Source organism: Ptychodera flava, chromosome 5 (assembly GCF_041260155.1).
Source record: "Ptychodera flava strain L36383 chromosome 5, AS_Pfla_20210202, whole genome shotgun sequence".
NCBI lineage: Eukaryota > Metazoa > Hemichordata > Enteropneusta > Ptychoderidae > Ptychodera > Ptychodera flava.
The window spans coordinates 33661623-33679857 of record NC_091932.1 but is presented as its reverse complement, the minus strand read 5'-3'; the positions used below and the strand labels follow the sequence as shown (position 1 = coordinate 33679857).

At 35.5% G+C, this 18235-nt stretch overlaps 1 protein-coding gene across 1 annotated transcript in view; it reads left to right on the top strand.

Annotated features, from left to right (window-relative positions):
* The first annotated feature begins 1533 nt into the window (after positions 1–1533).
* Positions 1534–18235, top strand: part of LOC139133602 (nuclear receptor-binding protein-like) — a 41762-nt gene continuing 25060 nt past the window's right edge. Inside the window, exons 1-4 of the mRNA XM_070700339.1 lie at positions 1534–1786; positions 10632–10754; positions 13920–14021; positions 15254–15384. Coding sequence (XP_070556440.1) covers positions 1673–1786; positions 10632–10754; positions 13920–14021; positions 15254–15384 — 470 coding nt within the window. The 5' untranslated portion in view covers positions 1534–1672. The remainder of the gene's footprint in view (positions 1787–10631; positions 10755–13919; positions 14022–15253; positions 15385–18235) is intronic.

Sequence of the window (18235 nt, the reverse complement as noted above, 5' to 3'; positions counted from 1 at the left end):
CAATCAATCAATCAATCAGTGTTTATTATAACCAACCCGCACTAGCAGAGAGTGTGGCATTGCACATTCCAAAATTGGACAAAGTACAAAACTGAACAGTTTCAGAAGGACGGCAAAGTATCCAAGTTGTACAATAAACAAACTGTTTAACAGCTATAAGTGCCCTTCTTTATGTTTATAACATTAAAAAAGACTTCACAAACCGCATAACCATCAGTCACCATCTATCTACATGTTGTATGTATGTATCTATGTGTCTATGTATGTACATGTTTATGTGTGTATCTACATATATAGGTGTCTATGAGTCTATGTATGTATGTATGTATGAATGTAGTCAGATAAACTGGTCACTGCATGGTAGGTTGTATGGTTATTGTTTAACTTTGTAGTATGATCATAACAATTCCATATCTACTAGAAACAAAAACAAAATAAACAAAGCACAAACCAATAGCCACCCTTCATCCTTTGAACTCTTCCTTTGAAATTGGACCCTATACTGACAGTGACTTGATACAAACTCATGCAAATACAATATAGTATACACAATGTATACATCTTTCACTGGAGAAATATGTCAAATGAAATTTGAAATTCAGCATTCAAAGATAAACTGAAACAGTTCATATGAAATATGACAACACAAATGCAAATTCAACTTTTATAAGGTGAAAGCTGAGAATATTTTCAGGTGGCCAAAAAATTAAAAGTTGTGCCTCTTTGAGACTGAAAATACTAATTTTCGATCAAATACCTGAGCTTGAGCTCTTTGATACAACTCAATTTTTACAACTATTACATACGGGAAACCTTTTTCAAGATTATAGCTATGGTATTTATGTATGACAATGACAAACCTACAACTATTTCAAGTTTCCTGTGATACAAAATAAAATTCTCTGATCACATCAGCAAATCTAACTCAACCAGCATTTGTAACAAATTACCTAGTTTTATGAATGATAACAAACATATTTTTTACAATTATACATTTGCAAACAATGTGTCTGTAAATATCATGGACTTGGCAATGTTCACACAACAGAGAATAAATCGTTCCTTATAGTGAAAATGTTTCACACAATTTGGCAGTCTGTGAATGACACGTTTCCAGTGAAAGCTGAGAAGTTCATATTCTGCGTAACTCTTTAAGCAAGTAGCAAAAATGAAAATCTAATGAAAATTACAATCTCTTTATTCAATGACATTTGGTTTTAATAAGCAAACCACAATTGAAATTAATTTTTTATAATTTTTCTTCTCATACTTTTTGTATGTCTTTTGAATTGCAATTGTCCTTTATTTTTTATTCACTTGTATACCTTTTAATCACTCAGGGAAACGATGGTTGTTAATCCATATGGATGACAGAACATAGCTTTGAAAACCCCCCTCCACTGTCTATGCTTAAACCTGCTTTCGAGCCAGGCTTTCGAGTCCCCACGGATCGCGTCAAGCCGATTTCCAATCTGAATACGAATCTGAATTTGAATACACCCGAACTTTGCCGACCGGAGGTCGTCCTGTGAGTACCGTTGCATTCGGCGCAAAGGCACAACACGATAGCACTGTGTCAGCTGTGTTCAAAAAAGTATAAATTGAGTGCGTGGCGCATACGTGATTCCAGACTCACTGCTGGAATATCACAGGGAAAGCCAGGCCCTTCAGTATGTCCAGTGAACCAGAAGATAAGATAGCAAAGGATAGTGGTGATGAAAGTGAAGATGAGAGCGAAGTTCTCGAAGAAAGTCCGTGTGGGCGCTGGCAAAAGCGACGGGAAGAGGTATAGTATAACAATAAAATTCGGACGTTCATGTTCCTGTCTGGCCCCTCCCCATGACACGTTTTTCTTTGTCAGACCATGACAAATAATCTTGAGTGGCTAATTAAGCACAAGATTTGTGTACTTCAGTGTCCCAGATTTCAATCAGTTTCACGAGACATTCACCCACTGCAGAAAATGTGGCGAGATCTGTGTGGGTGTCTATCGCTCGTGAACATATTGTCACACGGCCACGGAGTCAGACCAATAGTACATGCGGGATGTTTTGACTTTATTCGGAAAATTTTGCCGAATTTTCTTCAGTTTTTCCCCACTCAACGATTCTGTATCTTTAGTTTCTCTGTGCTTATGACATTATAGTCCCAAAAATCGAAACGGTCGGACACATCGCTAGTTTGACTTCATCACTTTGAACACCTGGCCGGCTTCACGCTATCACGGCAAGTCCCCTTTCATACACAATTAAGCTACTGTAAGGGTATCTTGCAGACTAACACCAAGGAATGAGTCAGTCGTTCTGATTAAATCACTCTCAATAACCAAGCGAGACATCAATAATTGCAGAGAATGGACGAATTCAGCCCATTTTTCCGTGCGACACCCCGCCATTTTGATTGCAACACCTACATAAGAATGTCAACACGAATGGCAGTTTGTGAATGTCGTTCCCCCCACATGCCGTGTTTTAGAATGAATGGCTCTTTTGTTATTATTAGACATTTCTTTATGTCCAATTCCCGTTCGTGCGCGTCAGGAACAAAGCACCTGAGTTGAAATTTTTTGTAAATGTTTATATGAAAAATGACACTTTTTGGCAAACTGTCTTTTCAAACTAAAACGCATGGGAGGAAAACAAAAAATGTAGTAGTTAGTACTCCATGGTGACATATCACAAGAATGTGGTAAGAGTGGAAATTTTATGATTTCCCTATTTGCTCATTGGACAAACTTTAAGTGCAGCTTGTTCTCTGGTGATTTTCTCAAATAATGTATCTAACTTATTATGTCTAGAGGGATAGTTCAGTTTTCACTTTTTTACTGTAGGAATTTTGCTCCATAAGTGTATCAGTCAGACAACTGTCAACATTGTTTACTGAATGTTGAAATATAGCAAGTTTTAGAAAAAAGCAATTTATTAAATTCCACAAGGGTTAGGGCCTTAGGTGTTCATTTTTTTTTTCAAATTGGTGGTAAAATGTCCTGTCAGTGTATACATGTAGCAGGCTACGGAAGTGAAGGAGTTCAAAGAAGTTGTCTCTCCCATCGTGAATAAGGGAAAGTTTAATAGGACGAGCCAGTCATTATTTGTCCCCTTTCAAACAAAATATGAACGCTGAAAAGTGTATCAATTATTACAGTATATATGTTACTGTTACAAATCTTGTCAGCTAAATCGTACTATACTTGTGGTTTGTTGGTAAAATTAAGAAAGTATAATCTCATATTACTGTCACTAAATGTTTGAAAATGAATGTGGTCAAAGTTCACGAAATGGTCAAGGCACTTACAACATTTACATTTGTATATTATGGTAGACATGTTGGCAAAGCGCCAGCTCTGAAAGTTGATCAGAAATGTTAGCAATTATGAGAGACAACTTTGTATGGTCGATTGTATGATTAACTTCCTGAAGTCACATAGTCCTTCAATCACCAATCTTTTTATCATCAGGCTTTTTTTTATTTTCTCAACTTTTTTGACCACCTGTTGTGATAGTAGATCCGCACCATAGGAAGAACAACAAGACTGACATTGCTCAGTTTTGGTATTAAAAAATATTTTGGTTTAAAAATATTCGATTACACACCATAGAAAAATCATATTTTTAGTGCAGATCATGTGAGCTTTGTACCTTTTATAATGTAAGACCGAAAAATCAGCTCTTGTGCTCTCACAGCTGAGCAAGACTCTGAAACAAACTCTGAACATAGTCACTATATCCGCTGTATTAGTGTTTTTGCCAAGGTTGGGGACATCAGTAAGTTAGGAAACTGTTATTGTCTATCAATAAAAGATCATCTCTTCACTATAACGTTGGTCAGGATGAACAGGTTTATATTTTTTTATGATCATTGAAATAATTGAGAATAAAGGCAAAAACTGCTGTAATATATTCATTTTTATGCACTGTCACTGTTTCATGTTTAAATTTTCTTGTGACGTCACTTGTATAGTGGAAAAATTTCCTTTCACTTCAGCTGTATATCATACTTGTTCAGCTTTTCACGAATCTCACACAATTTGGTAGACATCAATCTGATTACAAGCATGTTTTGCAACATTACATTGCTCTATTTCTGATAGACATCTGCCTTCAGTGTCAAATATACATGATGGATAGTAACTTAACCATGCATTTTTACTCCATGCTGTGAAATTTCTTCCATTTTTTTTAAGTTCTGGAAGACAATCACACAATATTACAGGTCTGTCAAGGCAAGGTTTAATAATTGGTGTATCAACACGCTTGTAGGATTGCCTGATACACTTTTTTTCCCAGAACACATGAAAAGAAGTTATTTGAATCATAGACACGAGAGAGTTCCCCTCTCTACTGTCTCTGTTTGAATGATGTAAGAAGCTTTGTCTACTTTTGTTGAAACAAAAAAGTTGCTTATTGTTGTTGACATTATAGTAGTACCACTATTCTAGGTAAGCAGGATACAGGAATTAATTCAGTCCAGGTAACTTGCGGAATGACAGCCAGCGAATTGTTTTCCTGAACATTCAGTGTTACACAAGACCCTACATTCACACCTTTTGATTTAGGCACAAAACACGAAGAATGCACACAATTAGTGAAATAATAACATTCCTGTGAGATTACTGTGCAGGAGTGGGGCCTACATAGTCCTTTTTAGGCAACGTCTCCAGAAGGATATCATGAGACTAGATTTTAAGGGGAAGTATTTTGCCAAAACACTGGTTGCAAAGTTTAAAATTGAATCCTGTAAGATAAAAAAGCAATAAATTAAAAAATCCTAAACCTGTCAATTGCTTGTGCAAACCTAGATAAGGCTTGCTGTACCAGAATCTTGTTTGTAGCTGTGCACCACCATGGCAACCGCCATTTCCTAATTTGGGCAACCAGAGAATATATTCCTATTACTCAGTTTGAACCGGAGAATTTATTATGAATCAATTTATAATGCAGGCAGTGACTTTACCATCCAGTGAATATTGTTTGACGTAATCCCTGACAAGAACCATCCGGTGCATATTGTTTGATAAGAACATGTCATGTGTTTCACAATTCCATGCACACAGTTTACACACAGTCCATCCTGTGGTTTGCATCAGATACAGTATGTGACTAAACCAAGACACTTACCTGTGTCAGTATCTTTTCCACAAGTCTATGAGCAATGTGTCTTTCACTTAAATTGAATAAAGAAAGAAAAATAGAATGGTTGTTCTTGTACTCTACTTTTCTCCTTGATTTTATATGAATATGTTGTGGTGTTTGAAGAGCTGTATAATGTTCTCCTAGAATACACGATGACTGTTACCGGTAGTAGTGTTGATATACATACTACATAAACCTGCTAAATGTAAGCAGTTAAAAGCAGAATTACCCTATAAGATAGGGAATGGTATGAAAGTGTTTGAATATTGACTACTCTGGTGAATTTGCATACTGTTGAGTGTAGGGCAGGAGTAATTTCCAGCCATATCGTTACATTTAACCCAAAAGGGCTCATTTGCATCTCTTGGAAACAGGTTCTGGATAAACATCACAAATTGATTGCGGGTCATGTCCCTGGATACATTTGTGACATATCTAGCAATCATGCGGTATAAATCCATCATCATATGAGGAATACATTGTGTTAAATTAAATGCATGTCACGCATCTTAGTTGATGTCAAGTTAATCAATCCTAGATGCAGGAGATAATGATTGTGTGCAGAGGTATTGCCGTGTGTCCAATCTGCCGTCTGTCCATACTAATTGGCTGTGTTTCCATAAACACAAACAAAATATAAAATAATGTGAAAATATGAGGGGAAAATGTTCCTGTTATCAGTGTTTGTGCTTTATTGATATTTTGATACAACTATGGTTGATAAATTGAAGAAAATTTTCTTGACATTTCAGATGTAAGTTCATATACACACTGTAGTAAGGACAGGGGGTCGTCATCCTGAAGGTGTGCACGAATGTTGTCAGACCTAGATAGATAAAAGTTTATTTTAGTACTGATGGCCTCCGTCAAAAATGTACAAATCAGTAAACATAAATTATAGACTGGTCACTAGAATGTACAGAGGACAGCAAAGCCAATGGATAAAAATGTTATCTTAATTGTTAATAGTGTCATCTCTGAGTTTCGTGGCATAAAAAATAAACCTACTACATCATATATGTAAGTTTCCTTAGTGTATTTGCATTATGAGATGATAAAAGTCAGACATATCCAATACATATACACAAACAAACATACACTGCCGCAAAAATTAGTTAAGTATTTGTTTGTGAGAAAATTTGTTCTACTAGCTGCCCAGGAACATCAATTAATTTAAAAGGTGATGTAGAAAACAAACTTGTCACTCTCATTTACTTTAATAAGATAAGATTGCTGATCATTCATTGTTCTGAAACTGTGTACAAGCAAGAGGATCAGGCTAACTGTTTGCAAAGTGATGCAAGATTAGATAACACATTTGTATATTCATCACAATGTCTGGATTTAGTTGGCTAATTGGTTAATTTTGAAGTTTTTTTTTCACTTCAAGCATGTTAGTAAGGAATTTGGTGTAGTTTTTCTCTTGATCATAGAAATACTCAACTACTACACATGCACATTAAATGGCCTCAAAATGGAAAGAACACATGGGACGTTAGTAATTAGAGTTATATTTCAAGCAATAATGTGTTTTGGTTGTGCAAAGAAAGCCTTTCTTTTCTTTTTCCGGTAAATTAGCTTTAGTACTGCTGTTATCAGCATATCCAATTATCCAGGGTTAGTGAAAATGGAGTGTCCAATGATATTATCATTGATTAAACACAAAGGACAAAATGTGTGCATTGGACTCTGTGTTCACACTTCAGCAACACCTCTTAGCCATAAAGGGAGCACCATGCTGGGTCTAGTTATATTTGTTTGATAAGGGAATGTATACGGAAGTGAGTAAATTGGAGGGAGAATCTTAAACACAGTTATGCTATCTTCATAGCATTGATTAGGTTTTCCACATGAGCGCAGTGATTGTGCAATATCCACAAGGCCGGAACAAAAATGCCATGTGAGATAACCATAGACCTTAAAACTTTTTAAGGTCTATGAGATAACAGATTTCATGGTGAATTTGTGTACAACCACTGGACGGGCGTTAGTTTCTTCCAGGGACTGAAATAAACTGCATGCAGTACAGCATAAATAGTTTTTATACAAAAATTATGCAATGCCTTAATGTTTTATATAGACACAAAGTGAGGCCAATTACCAGTATTGATTGCATTAGACTGTCCAAACAATGTTGTTTGTTTTCATATTATTTTTCATCAAGCTAAGATTAGCTGGCTAGAAAGTCAACAATATTTGAATATTTCCTCTCGGCTGATGCATGTAGTTTTGAATTGTTGAAAATGATTTGATCTGAATTAAAGAATTAAACAACACATGTTCTTGTAAAGTAGAAAATATCTGTGAATGCCTCGGTGCATGTTTACAAACTCATTATATTTTATAACATCAGTGTTTGTTCATTGCAGAGATTGTCAAAATGGGTTAATGACTTTGGAGCTAAAATTTCTAGTGCCCCTTTATATGATTACAGGGGATTGTTGTAGGAATTTCCGATGATATGAGAGTGGAACCATGGTAACATGTACTGGCTCACCACCCCTAAACCGAAACCCTGTCAATGCACAAATGTGATGAAAACAATCGGTATGCAATGATAAGACTGCGCGGACTGCACAGTATTTTCCGCACAATAGAGTTGGAAAAAAAAGACGGCTTATGAAAGCATTACATAAAATTTGTCATTGTTATTTGGTATTTGCGTAAGCGTGTTGAGAATAGTTCAAGTTACACTAAAAGCAGCCATCTTTTCAGTTTAATGATTGAGATTCTGTTATCCTTGGCAAAGTGTCACTGGGGTTCTGTTTACGTAATAAGGAAAATCCCACTTGCAAGCAATACAGCTGTCTATACACATCCATCAAAATTTGACACCAACCTAATTTGTATCAATACAAACTGCAGGAACCTTAGCCCCTTGCTCAACATTGCTATCAAGAAACAGAAATTCATGAAGTTTCTGTCAGAATTCTTAAATAAAGTGTTTGCATGTGTAATATTTCACGTGAAGAAGCCATTCTGGCCCACTACCCAGCTCATGCAGGTAGGATACATAGGAAGGTCTATTGCTCATGGATTGTCCTTGCATTCTCCAAAATCCACTCTCTATGGACAGAGTACATGTAGATTCTTTCCTTACATTTGAATTGATTCAGGGTGCCCTGACTCTCTGGATATATGGAAAGCATATCACAGCCAACAGTGTTGATGTGGTTTTTCAGCATTTTCATTTATTTACACACATTTGTATGTCACCTGTAGTCAGGGTTTTTGAATTCCTATTGAGTACTTGTACATGTCAGTCCTCAGAGTCAGTTCATGAATTCACTGTACATCCGTTTCCGATGAAGATTTACAGGACAGCTAACATCATTCAACATTGGAATTTCACATTATCTGTGTGTACACTCAGCCAGCATACACAATTCAGTGTTATCAGTGGAGCACCAGATTTCACAGAGTGCACAATGAAAAGGCGGTCACCCTGGAATTCCTATGGACTGTCATTGTGTAGGGTCTGTGTATTGCTATTTGTACTTACGTTGCCTTCCCATACAACAGAAGAATTTAGCAGGTAATTTCCTGTAATGTTATTACTGTTGGTATCAATAACTGAGGTTTTTATGAGAGACGACCTCATGATTAGAGTGGTCACGTGATAGGGTACTGACCAGTACTGCTGACCATTGGAATGGAAACATCAACAACCATCCCCTGTAGGGTTATTGGGTAAATTGTGATTATTGCATGGAAAGATCTATAACTGAATGATTTATTGCTCGTAGTACCTGGACCTGTATGAAACAGCTAACATACAGATTTGTATACATAATTTGCTTCCACAATACATGTACTTGTTTAGTCCTTGAAAAACTCGTGACAGTGTTTGTGGAAGAGAAACTCAAAGTGTTGAGTATATGAGAACTGGTAGTAGTTAATTTATGTAAACCATTCCCGTGATGTATGACACAAGATGCATGGCTCAATGCCTAAAATCTGGAGACAACTTATGTTTCTACATGTACAGTTATTCCAGTGGTAAATTTACAATAAATCACAACAAAAACAATGGCAAAGATTTTGTGCAATTGTGTTAAATTGTTGTAAATTTACCTCTGGATTAATATACATGTATACGGAGGAGGAATTTGAAAATCAGCTGTTAATTCTGTCAATATCACAATTCATACTTTCAAATTCTTCTCTATAATATTTTGTAAGCCAAATCATGTAACTAATTCAAGTTACATTTACCCATAACTGACATCTCTGAAACAGTATATCTGGAAGTAGCAATCCTTTCATCTGAACTTCCCTTTTCAGGTGTCCAAATTTTACAATAGGAAACCATAGTACAGTATCAAAATTTCATATTTAGCACGTTTGATAACTGATAAACTTCACCCCACGTGAGATTTTATCACAGGGTGGGAGAGGGTGAGACTGTGCTTGTGGAAATGTCAACCAGTTAAACTTGTCAGATTTTACAAGATTTCACAGATTAACTTGTAAGGTCAAGGAGACCTGAATCTTCAACTGCCGTACTTGCAGCTGTTTTTACCTCACATCAGAGTAGACTGTGTGCTTCCCCATCAATGTTAATGGCGATCTCTTTCAATTCTTTAAAAAAATAAGTAATTTATAGGGGTGGATTGAGTAGATATAATTCCTCACTAAATTGAAAGTTGAATTCTGGAAAAAATATCTCAAATAGTAAGATACATTCAAATGTTTTGATCTCATATGACATTTGACAATTTGGTTACAAACTGCATGTGAATTAGATTAGTACATAAAATTAAGGTACAAGCCTACACTGCCATATTGAAGTACCACTTTAATGTACATATATACCACCATAGGGGCATTACTGACAATAAGGCTGATGTGCAGCGTCTCGGAAGCTATTATCTAATTGGTTGGCAGAATCTGGCCGTTATAATTGAATAATACAAATAGACTCCCAAAACTGCTGTGAATAGTGACATGCTGCACATCAGCAGAGCAGTTATTGAGAATCTGTAACTCAGTATTACTTGTTGCAGAACAAGATTTTGAGACACAAAGACATGTTGCTGCGTATAATTTTCTTAAAACCAGCATGTAAAATTTTTTTTAAAAAATCACTTTCCCCTTAATTTTTTAGCTGATGATGCTTTTCAAATTAGAAGTTAAATATTCTGTAATTTACAGAACTTGTGAAAGAAATACACATAATTCTTAATAAACGAAATAAATGTTTAGACAATGTTTGGACAAATGGGAGTGCATTACCTGCCATCTATCATAATCAATCTTTTCACCCCTCTTGCCAGATTTGGGGTCCAACTTTGCTACAGAAAAAAACATGATAGGACCAAACAATTATTGTGAAAGGATGAAGGAACATTGAATCGTTTGATAGATAGTGTGGACTCATCTCTCAAAATGTTGAAATTGTTCTTTAATTAGGTCGATAGTGCTGAAATCCATAAAAAAGTCAGTTTATTATGACACTCTTGCTAAATATGACTTCCCCTTTGCCTTATTTTGAAACAGGTAACACAACGAGATGTCCCTGGTATCGATGTGGCCTATCTGGCCATGGATACAGAGGAAGGGGTGGAAGTCGTGTGGAATGAAGTACAGTTTTCAGAGAGACGTAATTTCAAAGCTCAAGAAGTAAGTATTCGCTTCTTAAAATATTTGAGTATTCAAAGAGAATACATCACTGGAAACCAGCACCTTTTTATGGTTGATTGTATTTGGTATTTGACAATTGTCATTTGTTTGTAATTTATGACCTCTTGAAATTGACATTCAGCTATTTGTTTGTGATTTATGCCCTCTTAAAAAGATCACGTGCTTGTTTGTGATTTATGTTCTCTTGAAATTGACAATGTTTCTTTGGAATAGTCGTAGATTCCTCTCAGTAATTATTCTTTAAGACACTGCAGTGCTGATAATGTAGCTTTCCATTCATACAGTTGTATGGACAGCTGTCTCATGCTGTGAAAGACAGTATGTACTAGGGAAATCAATAGTGCACTGCCATTGCTAATTTGATTTTTCCAAGTCGATGTTACTCTAATATTCTCAATAGGCCTAGTCGGAAGGCAGCAAATAAGCCAAGGGATTTTTCTGGTAATGTTTGGACATTTTGCTTGTTTGATTTTCAAATACAATATCAAACACTGTATAAGTACTAATTGTCAATGCAAAGATTATCAAAGTTTGCCATGGAAATGTCTTGAATCAGAGATTGATCATGGAAGTGTCTGAAAACCCCCAGATAGGATTTGATTGTTAATCTTGATATCATGTACTTGTGTATCTTGATATCATGTACTTGTGTGGATTGAATATGGTTGAGATATGGCAGTTCAATTAGGTCATCACAGCGTCAATAATTGCTCATGCAAAATGTGCTCGTATCAGTACGTGTAAACATATCCTAGTTGAAGAAAAAACGCAGCCCTGCTGGTACAACATTTTATCAGAACATCAGTGCAGCCACAATGATGTACATGTGTGTAGCATATATCACACTAAGCCCTTGCCTCTGATAGCTTTCCCCTGTATAGGACTTTGCAAACCAATATGAAGACATTTATCAATAAATAAAAAGAAATGATAAGAAATCATTTAATTATCTTTATCCCAAGGGAACACAGTTCACAGCTGCTGAGTTAAACTTAGATGAAAAGCAGATCTGATATCTAATAAAGTTACAGTTCATCCAACTCTTTACTCTGCGTAAGTCTCGATTAATTTAATGCATCAAAAGTCACATTGTCATTGTCTTCTCATGAAATATCTACACTTGCCCTGTGAAAAAAAATTTCTGTGAATTTTTCAAGGCTTACCTTAGGCAGCAAGATATTTTTAAGTTTTTTGTGACTCGTACAATTTCTCAATCATAATAGTGACAGTTGAATATCTAAGAAAATGCAAGTGCATTCATTGTAGGAAGTATTTTCGCCAACAAATACTGGTGTAATTGAATGAAACAACCAGAACACAAACACTAAATAAGCACCAGGGAAAATTGCACTTTTGAAGAATTTGAAATTGATTTCACCTCATTTAAAAAATTCAAAATCATTGATTCAAAAGAACAGTTCTTAAGTTCCCAGTTTTGAATTATCTTCATCCTGACTTTCTGATACTTGTGCAGATGTCTTTGCATAGACAAATGTCCCATTCCGCTCGACCATTAAAAGATTTTGAAAGTATCACCATAATATCCAGACTGTTATCTTCATTGATTGGCTGATTAGCTACAAGCACTTAATTAATTGATTTTGATGTTAGCAATTCAATAATATGCCAAGCTTTCAGAGCTGAACAATTTACAATTGTTTTCTGCCGTTAATTTCTGGTGACATGTATCTTTGCCATTATGTTCTGAAAATGTCTTGCAAAACGTCTTTAAATTTCCTGTTATTTGAGAAAACCACTCACAGTCTTCTTTCAGTGTCAGTAATAGAAACTTAATCCAGATTGCTTTTATCCCATTTCCCTCTACGTGGCCACCCACACTTTTTCAGATTATTGAACACAATAGAGATATACCAAAGCCTGATGATGCAGGCATTGAGAGATACTTTACTAGAAATGCTGTGACTAGCCTAGGTGGTTAATGTAGGCAGGGGTGGGCAACAAAGCTATCCATCCAGAAGCTAATTAACCCTTTCACCCCGAGTTCCCTGTGTACAGGTCCAACTTTACCATAGAAAACAATGGATTTGGGACAAACCATGGTGGTGAAAGGGTTAATTAAAAGCAGTTTCTTGGCAGGCGGCGAGTTTTTCGTCCCATATCAGCAGGTGGGGAATGAGTGTGCAGTTTTTCTTTATCAGTGGGCAGGGAAATTTCAATCTCATGCTCAAAGGGCTATTTGAAAAAGGTTCAATTGGCTGGGTGGGGAGTGTGATTTGGTTGTTTTAGGGAATTTGCTGATAAGCTTGGGAAAAGCATCTGGCAGAAAGATGGGAACTTTTGTAAATTGAAGCGGGGAAACATGGAGATTTCCTAACAGGGATTGGGAAGGGGGGGGGGAACTTTAGGTGGGAGGGAAAACTAGTGTCTTCACATGTAAAAAAAAACCCGTGGATAGAATTTCTCAAAATTAACTGATACTGTGATTGTCTGCCCCTAATGTAGAGCTCTGTGAACCCAGATGTCTTGAGCAGAAACCACTTCTGCTTTTCAGTAGGTGACATCATTTATTAATGATAATTTTGTATTCTGTCACAGACTATTCCTGTACATACAATTGTACCCAGCTGTACTGAGTCTGTCTATATTTAGTCTGTGTTGTAATTTGGTAGAATGTTGATCACCACACAGATGGTTATTTATAACACTCTTATTTGAGAAATCTCAATGCCATTGCAATGACATTCAATAAATACTGATATACAGAAACATTTGGTATACATTACTGCTTGGAGGGTTGTTTGCAAGTACACACTGTCATTTCTGAAGAATTTGTACTGGGTTACCAAGTTTAGATTTTCCTTTGTGAAAGTAATTGTTCCACAGCTGTAAAATACACAGTATTCTTCACAAGCTATCACAAATATGTTTCACACAGGAAATACATCTGGCTGGCTGTCTATATGAATGAGTTTCATCTCTGTGAGTCACTCACTACACCTGTGACAGGCAGACAGTGAGAATGAAGCTGACCTATTTTGGACACTGCATATAAATTAGCCATGAATGTCATTTTGCAATCCAACGTGGGTAGAATGATAATGCATCGGTTGTCACATTAAATAGCAATAAGCATTTCCAATTGCTAGACGCCAGACAGTAACTTTTTCGTTTCATCTTTTGCAGGATAAAATAAAGCTGGTTTTTGATAATCTAATACAACTTGAGCATGTAAATATTGTAAAGTTTCACAAATACTGGACTGACGTTAAGTCAGAAAAGCCTAGGGTAAGTATTTGTAAAGCCAACTGAATATCATGGTTATTCAGTCATGAAATTTCTACCAAAGTCCTGCCATAACAACCTACTGTAATATTTATGTAATTTCTGTGACACACCATATATTACATCACCAAAGTATACATTTCCATGTAATTGGAGTGAGAGTGTAGTTCTGATGTTGGCTGCATACATATGATCCAGGCAGTCAATTAAAGGAATCTATGTAAGATACAAAATAAACAGAAACCCTACATCAGTGTACACTAGTAATGTTAAATACTGACTTCACTTTTACAAGGAAATGCAGTATTAAATTTGAATTAAATTCAGAATAAAAACAAAGAACAGTAAGTGACGATTTTGAATGATGCAATCTCATGCCAATGACAAAAACGACCTGAAATTACAATATTTAGGAAACACCAAAAATTTCAAAGATACAAGAGAATTATTTTTATCGTGTTAATAGCCAATCAGCAATGCCCATATATCCTGAATTATCCTGAATGACCTTTGACCTCAGGGGAAGGTCAGAGGTCATGATGAACTCTGTGGGGACAGGACAGCGGATGTGGTTAACTAATCAGAATGCTAGATTTCATCTTTTATCTTCAAGCTGATAAGAAAGTTCAGATAGCAGTGCTGATTCTAATCATAATCTGTATGCTCTGATGTTGATGCGTATTGCCTCCATATAAAGATACCAAGCAGATCCATATGGTTTGAGTGATGCTGTAGGCTTATTCTCATAAATTATGTAGCCGTCCACTCCAATGCAATCGGAAAATATGGTATAATTTAAAAATGGCAAATCAGCACACTCAAAGTATAAAAGTATAGAACAGAAAGATCGAAATTAGAACACAATCTTGTAATATTGAATTTGCTTAAATTTTATCACTGGTTTCATATCCTTTTTAATTCAGTGTCCCTTCCCCAGTTTTCTAAAACTGCATTTACTATTTTTTCGTTTTAGTTTCATTTGTTAGTTTGATATTTTCCCTCAGATAACAAATAGATTAATCCAAGTGTTGTCTTCCTAATGTTGGTTCAGATATCGATTTTGACCAGAAGATACCAGGTCAAAATACACATCCATTTGTTGGTTTGATAACATTGTTCTACATGATTCTGAAGGCCTGTGAAAGAATAAAATCAGATTTTTAATTAAAAAGTTGTAGATTACATCAATAATTTGTATTTTTGACTTAGTGGTATATGATCTGTCCTGCCTGCAGGTTATTTTCATAACAGAATATATGTCATCGGGCTCCCTCAAACAATTTCTCAAGAGAACCAAGAAAAACAAAAAAACTATCAACGAGAAATCATGGAAGAGATGGTGCACACAGATTTTGTCTGCTTTAAGGTATGTTCAGAGCTACATTACTTAACTGAACGTAGTCTACATAATTAACATGAAATACATGTATATTATCCAAGGATATTCAAATAGTGATTTGTATTATGGACAGTCCTATAGGTTTATGTTCAGAACAATGTTTTCCATACAAGCAGGGTGATGCAAATGTTAGGCTGTTCTCAGAAGGTTGATCCTTGTATAGAGATGAGAACTCTTTTAATGGGAAAACAGCCAGCCAAAATTTGTGGAAAAGTTGATCAGTTGTCTGCTGATCTGCTCAATATGGTAAACACTGCTAGTCACTGTGCCTAGCATAGCAACATTTAAAGGTGACCATTCCATGATATTCAAAGGTCACCAAACTAGTTGCTCATGTTAACCTGTTCACCCCAATTCCCTATAAACAGGTCCGCTATCACCATTGATAACAAAAGCTTTAGACCAAACCATGGTGGTGAAAGGGTTGAAAAGCTGTCTTGCTTGCAATGAAACGTGTAGCCACCTTTCATGATGAACAAGCATTACTATAGTTAGTACTTCAATAGAGTATCAAAAATAACAACATATGCGTGTGTGTGTAGGAATGTCATAGATTGGTGTACACAATACTGGTATGTTCTCCAAAATGCCATCTTTATTTCAAATGGTAAATGTTTCTTAATAACGAAGCCCATCAAAATGAGGTAACAAGTGAAACAATCAATGCTCAAAACTCTTGACTGTGGTATTTAACGTCAAAACAGTAGGCATCAAGCTCTTTTCTCATGGAATACAGTATTGACAAATTTTTACTTGTACAGGCAGTACACTGTTGTTTTTAACAACAGTTGATTACAATGAATTATACATTTAAATGCAAATATGTCCAAATTAGGTTTCTCTCAACCACCAAAACTCATAAAAATTACAGACTCTGGGAGAACCTTCTGGTGATATTTCCCAGGGCTAATAAAGTAATATCAACTGCACAGAGAATTATTTTTATCAATGTATAAAATTATTCTGTCGTGACTATTACCGCCTACGTGACCCACATGAGTATTTTATATCAGATCAAATGAATGCACAAATTTCAGATTTATTATTAAGTATTTGAAATCAGTTCTGATTTCAAATGCAATCCTTGTGATATACTAGTAAATTGAGGATTACGAGATAAAGTTTTGTGAACCCATGAATGGGTTGCTTATCAATACCAAAGCTATCTATCTACATGATCTTGGAAACAATATTGAAAATGTATTATTCAGACCCATACCTTTGGTCATACCTTTTCAGGCCCTTCAGGGCTAAAAGTGTATTCACTTGGAGTTATATCAGTGTTTTCAAAATCAAATGAATAAATAAATCATCAAAAACTGACGTCAAAAGTTGGCAGTATCCACCCAAAAGTATTATCAATTCTCATCTCAGCGACATAGAGTCTCATTCTTATCTGATGAATTCTCTTTATCTGTTGATGTTTGGTGTGGTACTTTTTGAGTTCATAATTCCAACAATTTTATCACTGTCTCGGAATAGCCCCTGATTTTCTGAAAGGAACAAACATTAAAAATTGTGAATTTTATGTCCAGAAATAAATGTCCTATAATTTCAAATGACAACATTACCGTGTCGATTAAATTTTAGCATCTTGAATGCACATCAATAAATCAAATTTTAAGTACACTAGTAAAACCTGTGGACCTGTAATACCTTTGAAATGGTAATAAAAGTACAATTGAAAGGTGCCTTTGATTGACACATAAAGTTCTATTCAACTCAACTGTTTAGCTCCTTAGCTCCGCTGTCAGCGACGCGGAGCTTATCAAAATAGGTTGATTTTCCGTCGTCGTCCGTCGTCGTCCGTCGTCCGTCGTCCGTGTCGTCGTCCGTCGTCGTCCGTCAACAATTGCCTTCTCCTCTGAAACCGCAAGTCCAATTGCTTTGAAATTTTATATGCAGTTCACTTTGGGTGACCTCACTTGAGTTTGTTCAAATCGTGGTGAAATTTGCATATTGCTATTTTTGGGGCATTTTTTGGTGTTTTTGGTAAAAAAATCTTCTTCTCTGAAACCGCTTGTCTGATTGCTTTGAAATTTGATATGCAGTTTACTTAGGATGACTTCAGTCAGATTTGTTCAAATCGTGGTGAAATTTGCATATTTGTATTTTAAGGCAATTTTGTCATTTTTGGTAAAAAAATCTTTAAAAATCTTCTTCTTCAAAACTACCAGTCAGATAGCTTTGATATTTGGTACATATGTCCCTAGGGATGATCTATTTCAGATTTGTTCAAATTGTGCAGAAATATGCAAATTGCATTTTTAAGGCAATTTTTGCCATTTTTGGTCAAAAAATGTATTTCTCAAAAAGTACTGGTCTGATAGTTTTGAAATTTGGTATACAGGTTTCTATAGATGAACTAAGTAATATATATTGAATTTCTGATGAAATCTGTAATTTTGTATTTTTGGGGCAATTTTTGCCATTTTGGTCAAAAAATGTGTATTTCCAAAACTAACTCATCTGATAGCTTTGAAATGTAGTATACAGGTTCCTACAGATGAACTTCGTAATATATATTGAATTTATGATGAAATCTGCAATTTTGTATTTTTGGGGCAATTTTTGCCATTTTTGGTCAAAAAATGTGTATTTCCAAAACTACTCATCTGATAGCTTTGCAATTTGGTATACAGGTTCCTACAGATCACCTTAATGATATTTATTGAAATTATGATGAAATCTGCAATTTTGTAATTTTGGGGCAATTTTTGCCATTTTTGGTCAAAAAATGTGTTTCTAAAAAAGTACTGGTCTGATAGCTTTGAAATTTGGTATACAGGTTTCTACAGATGAGCTAAGTAATATATTG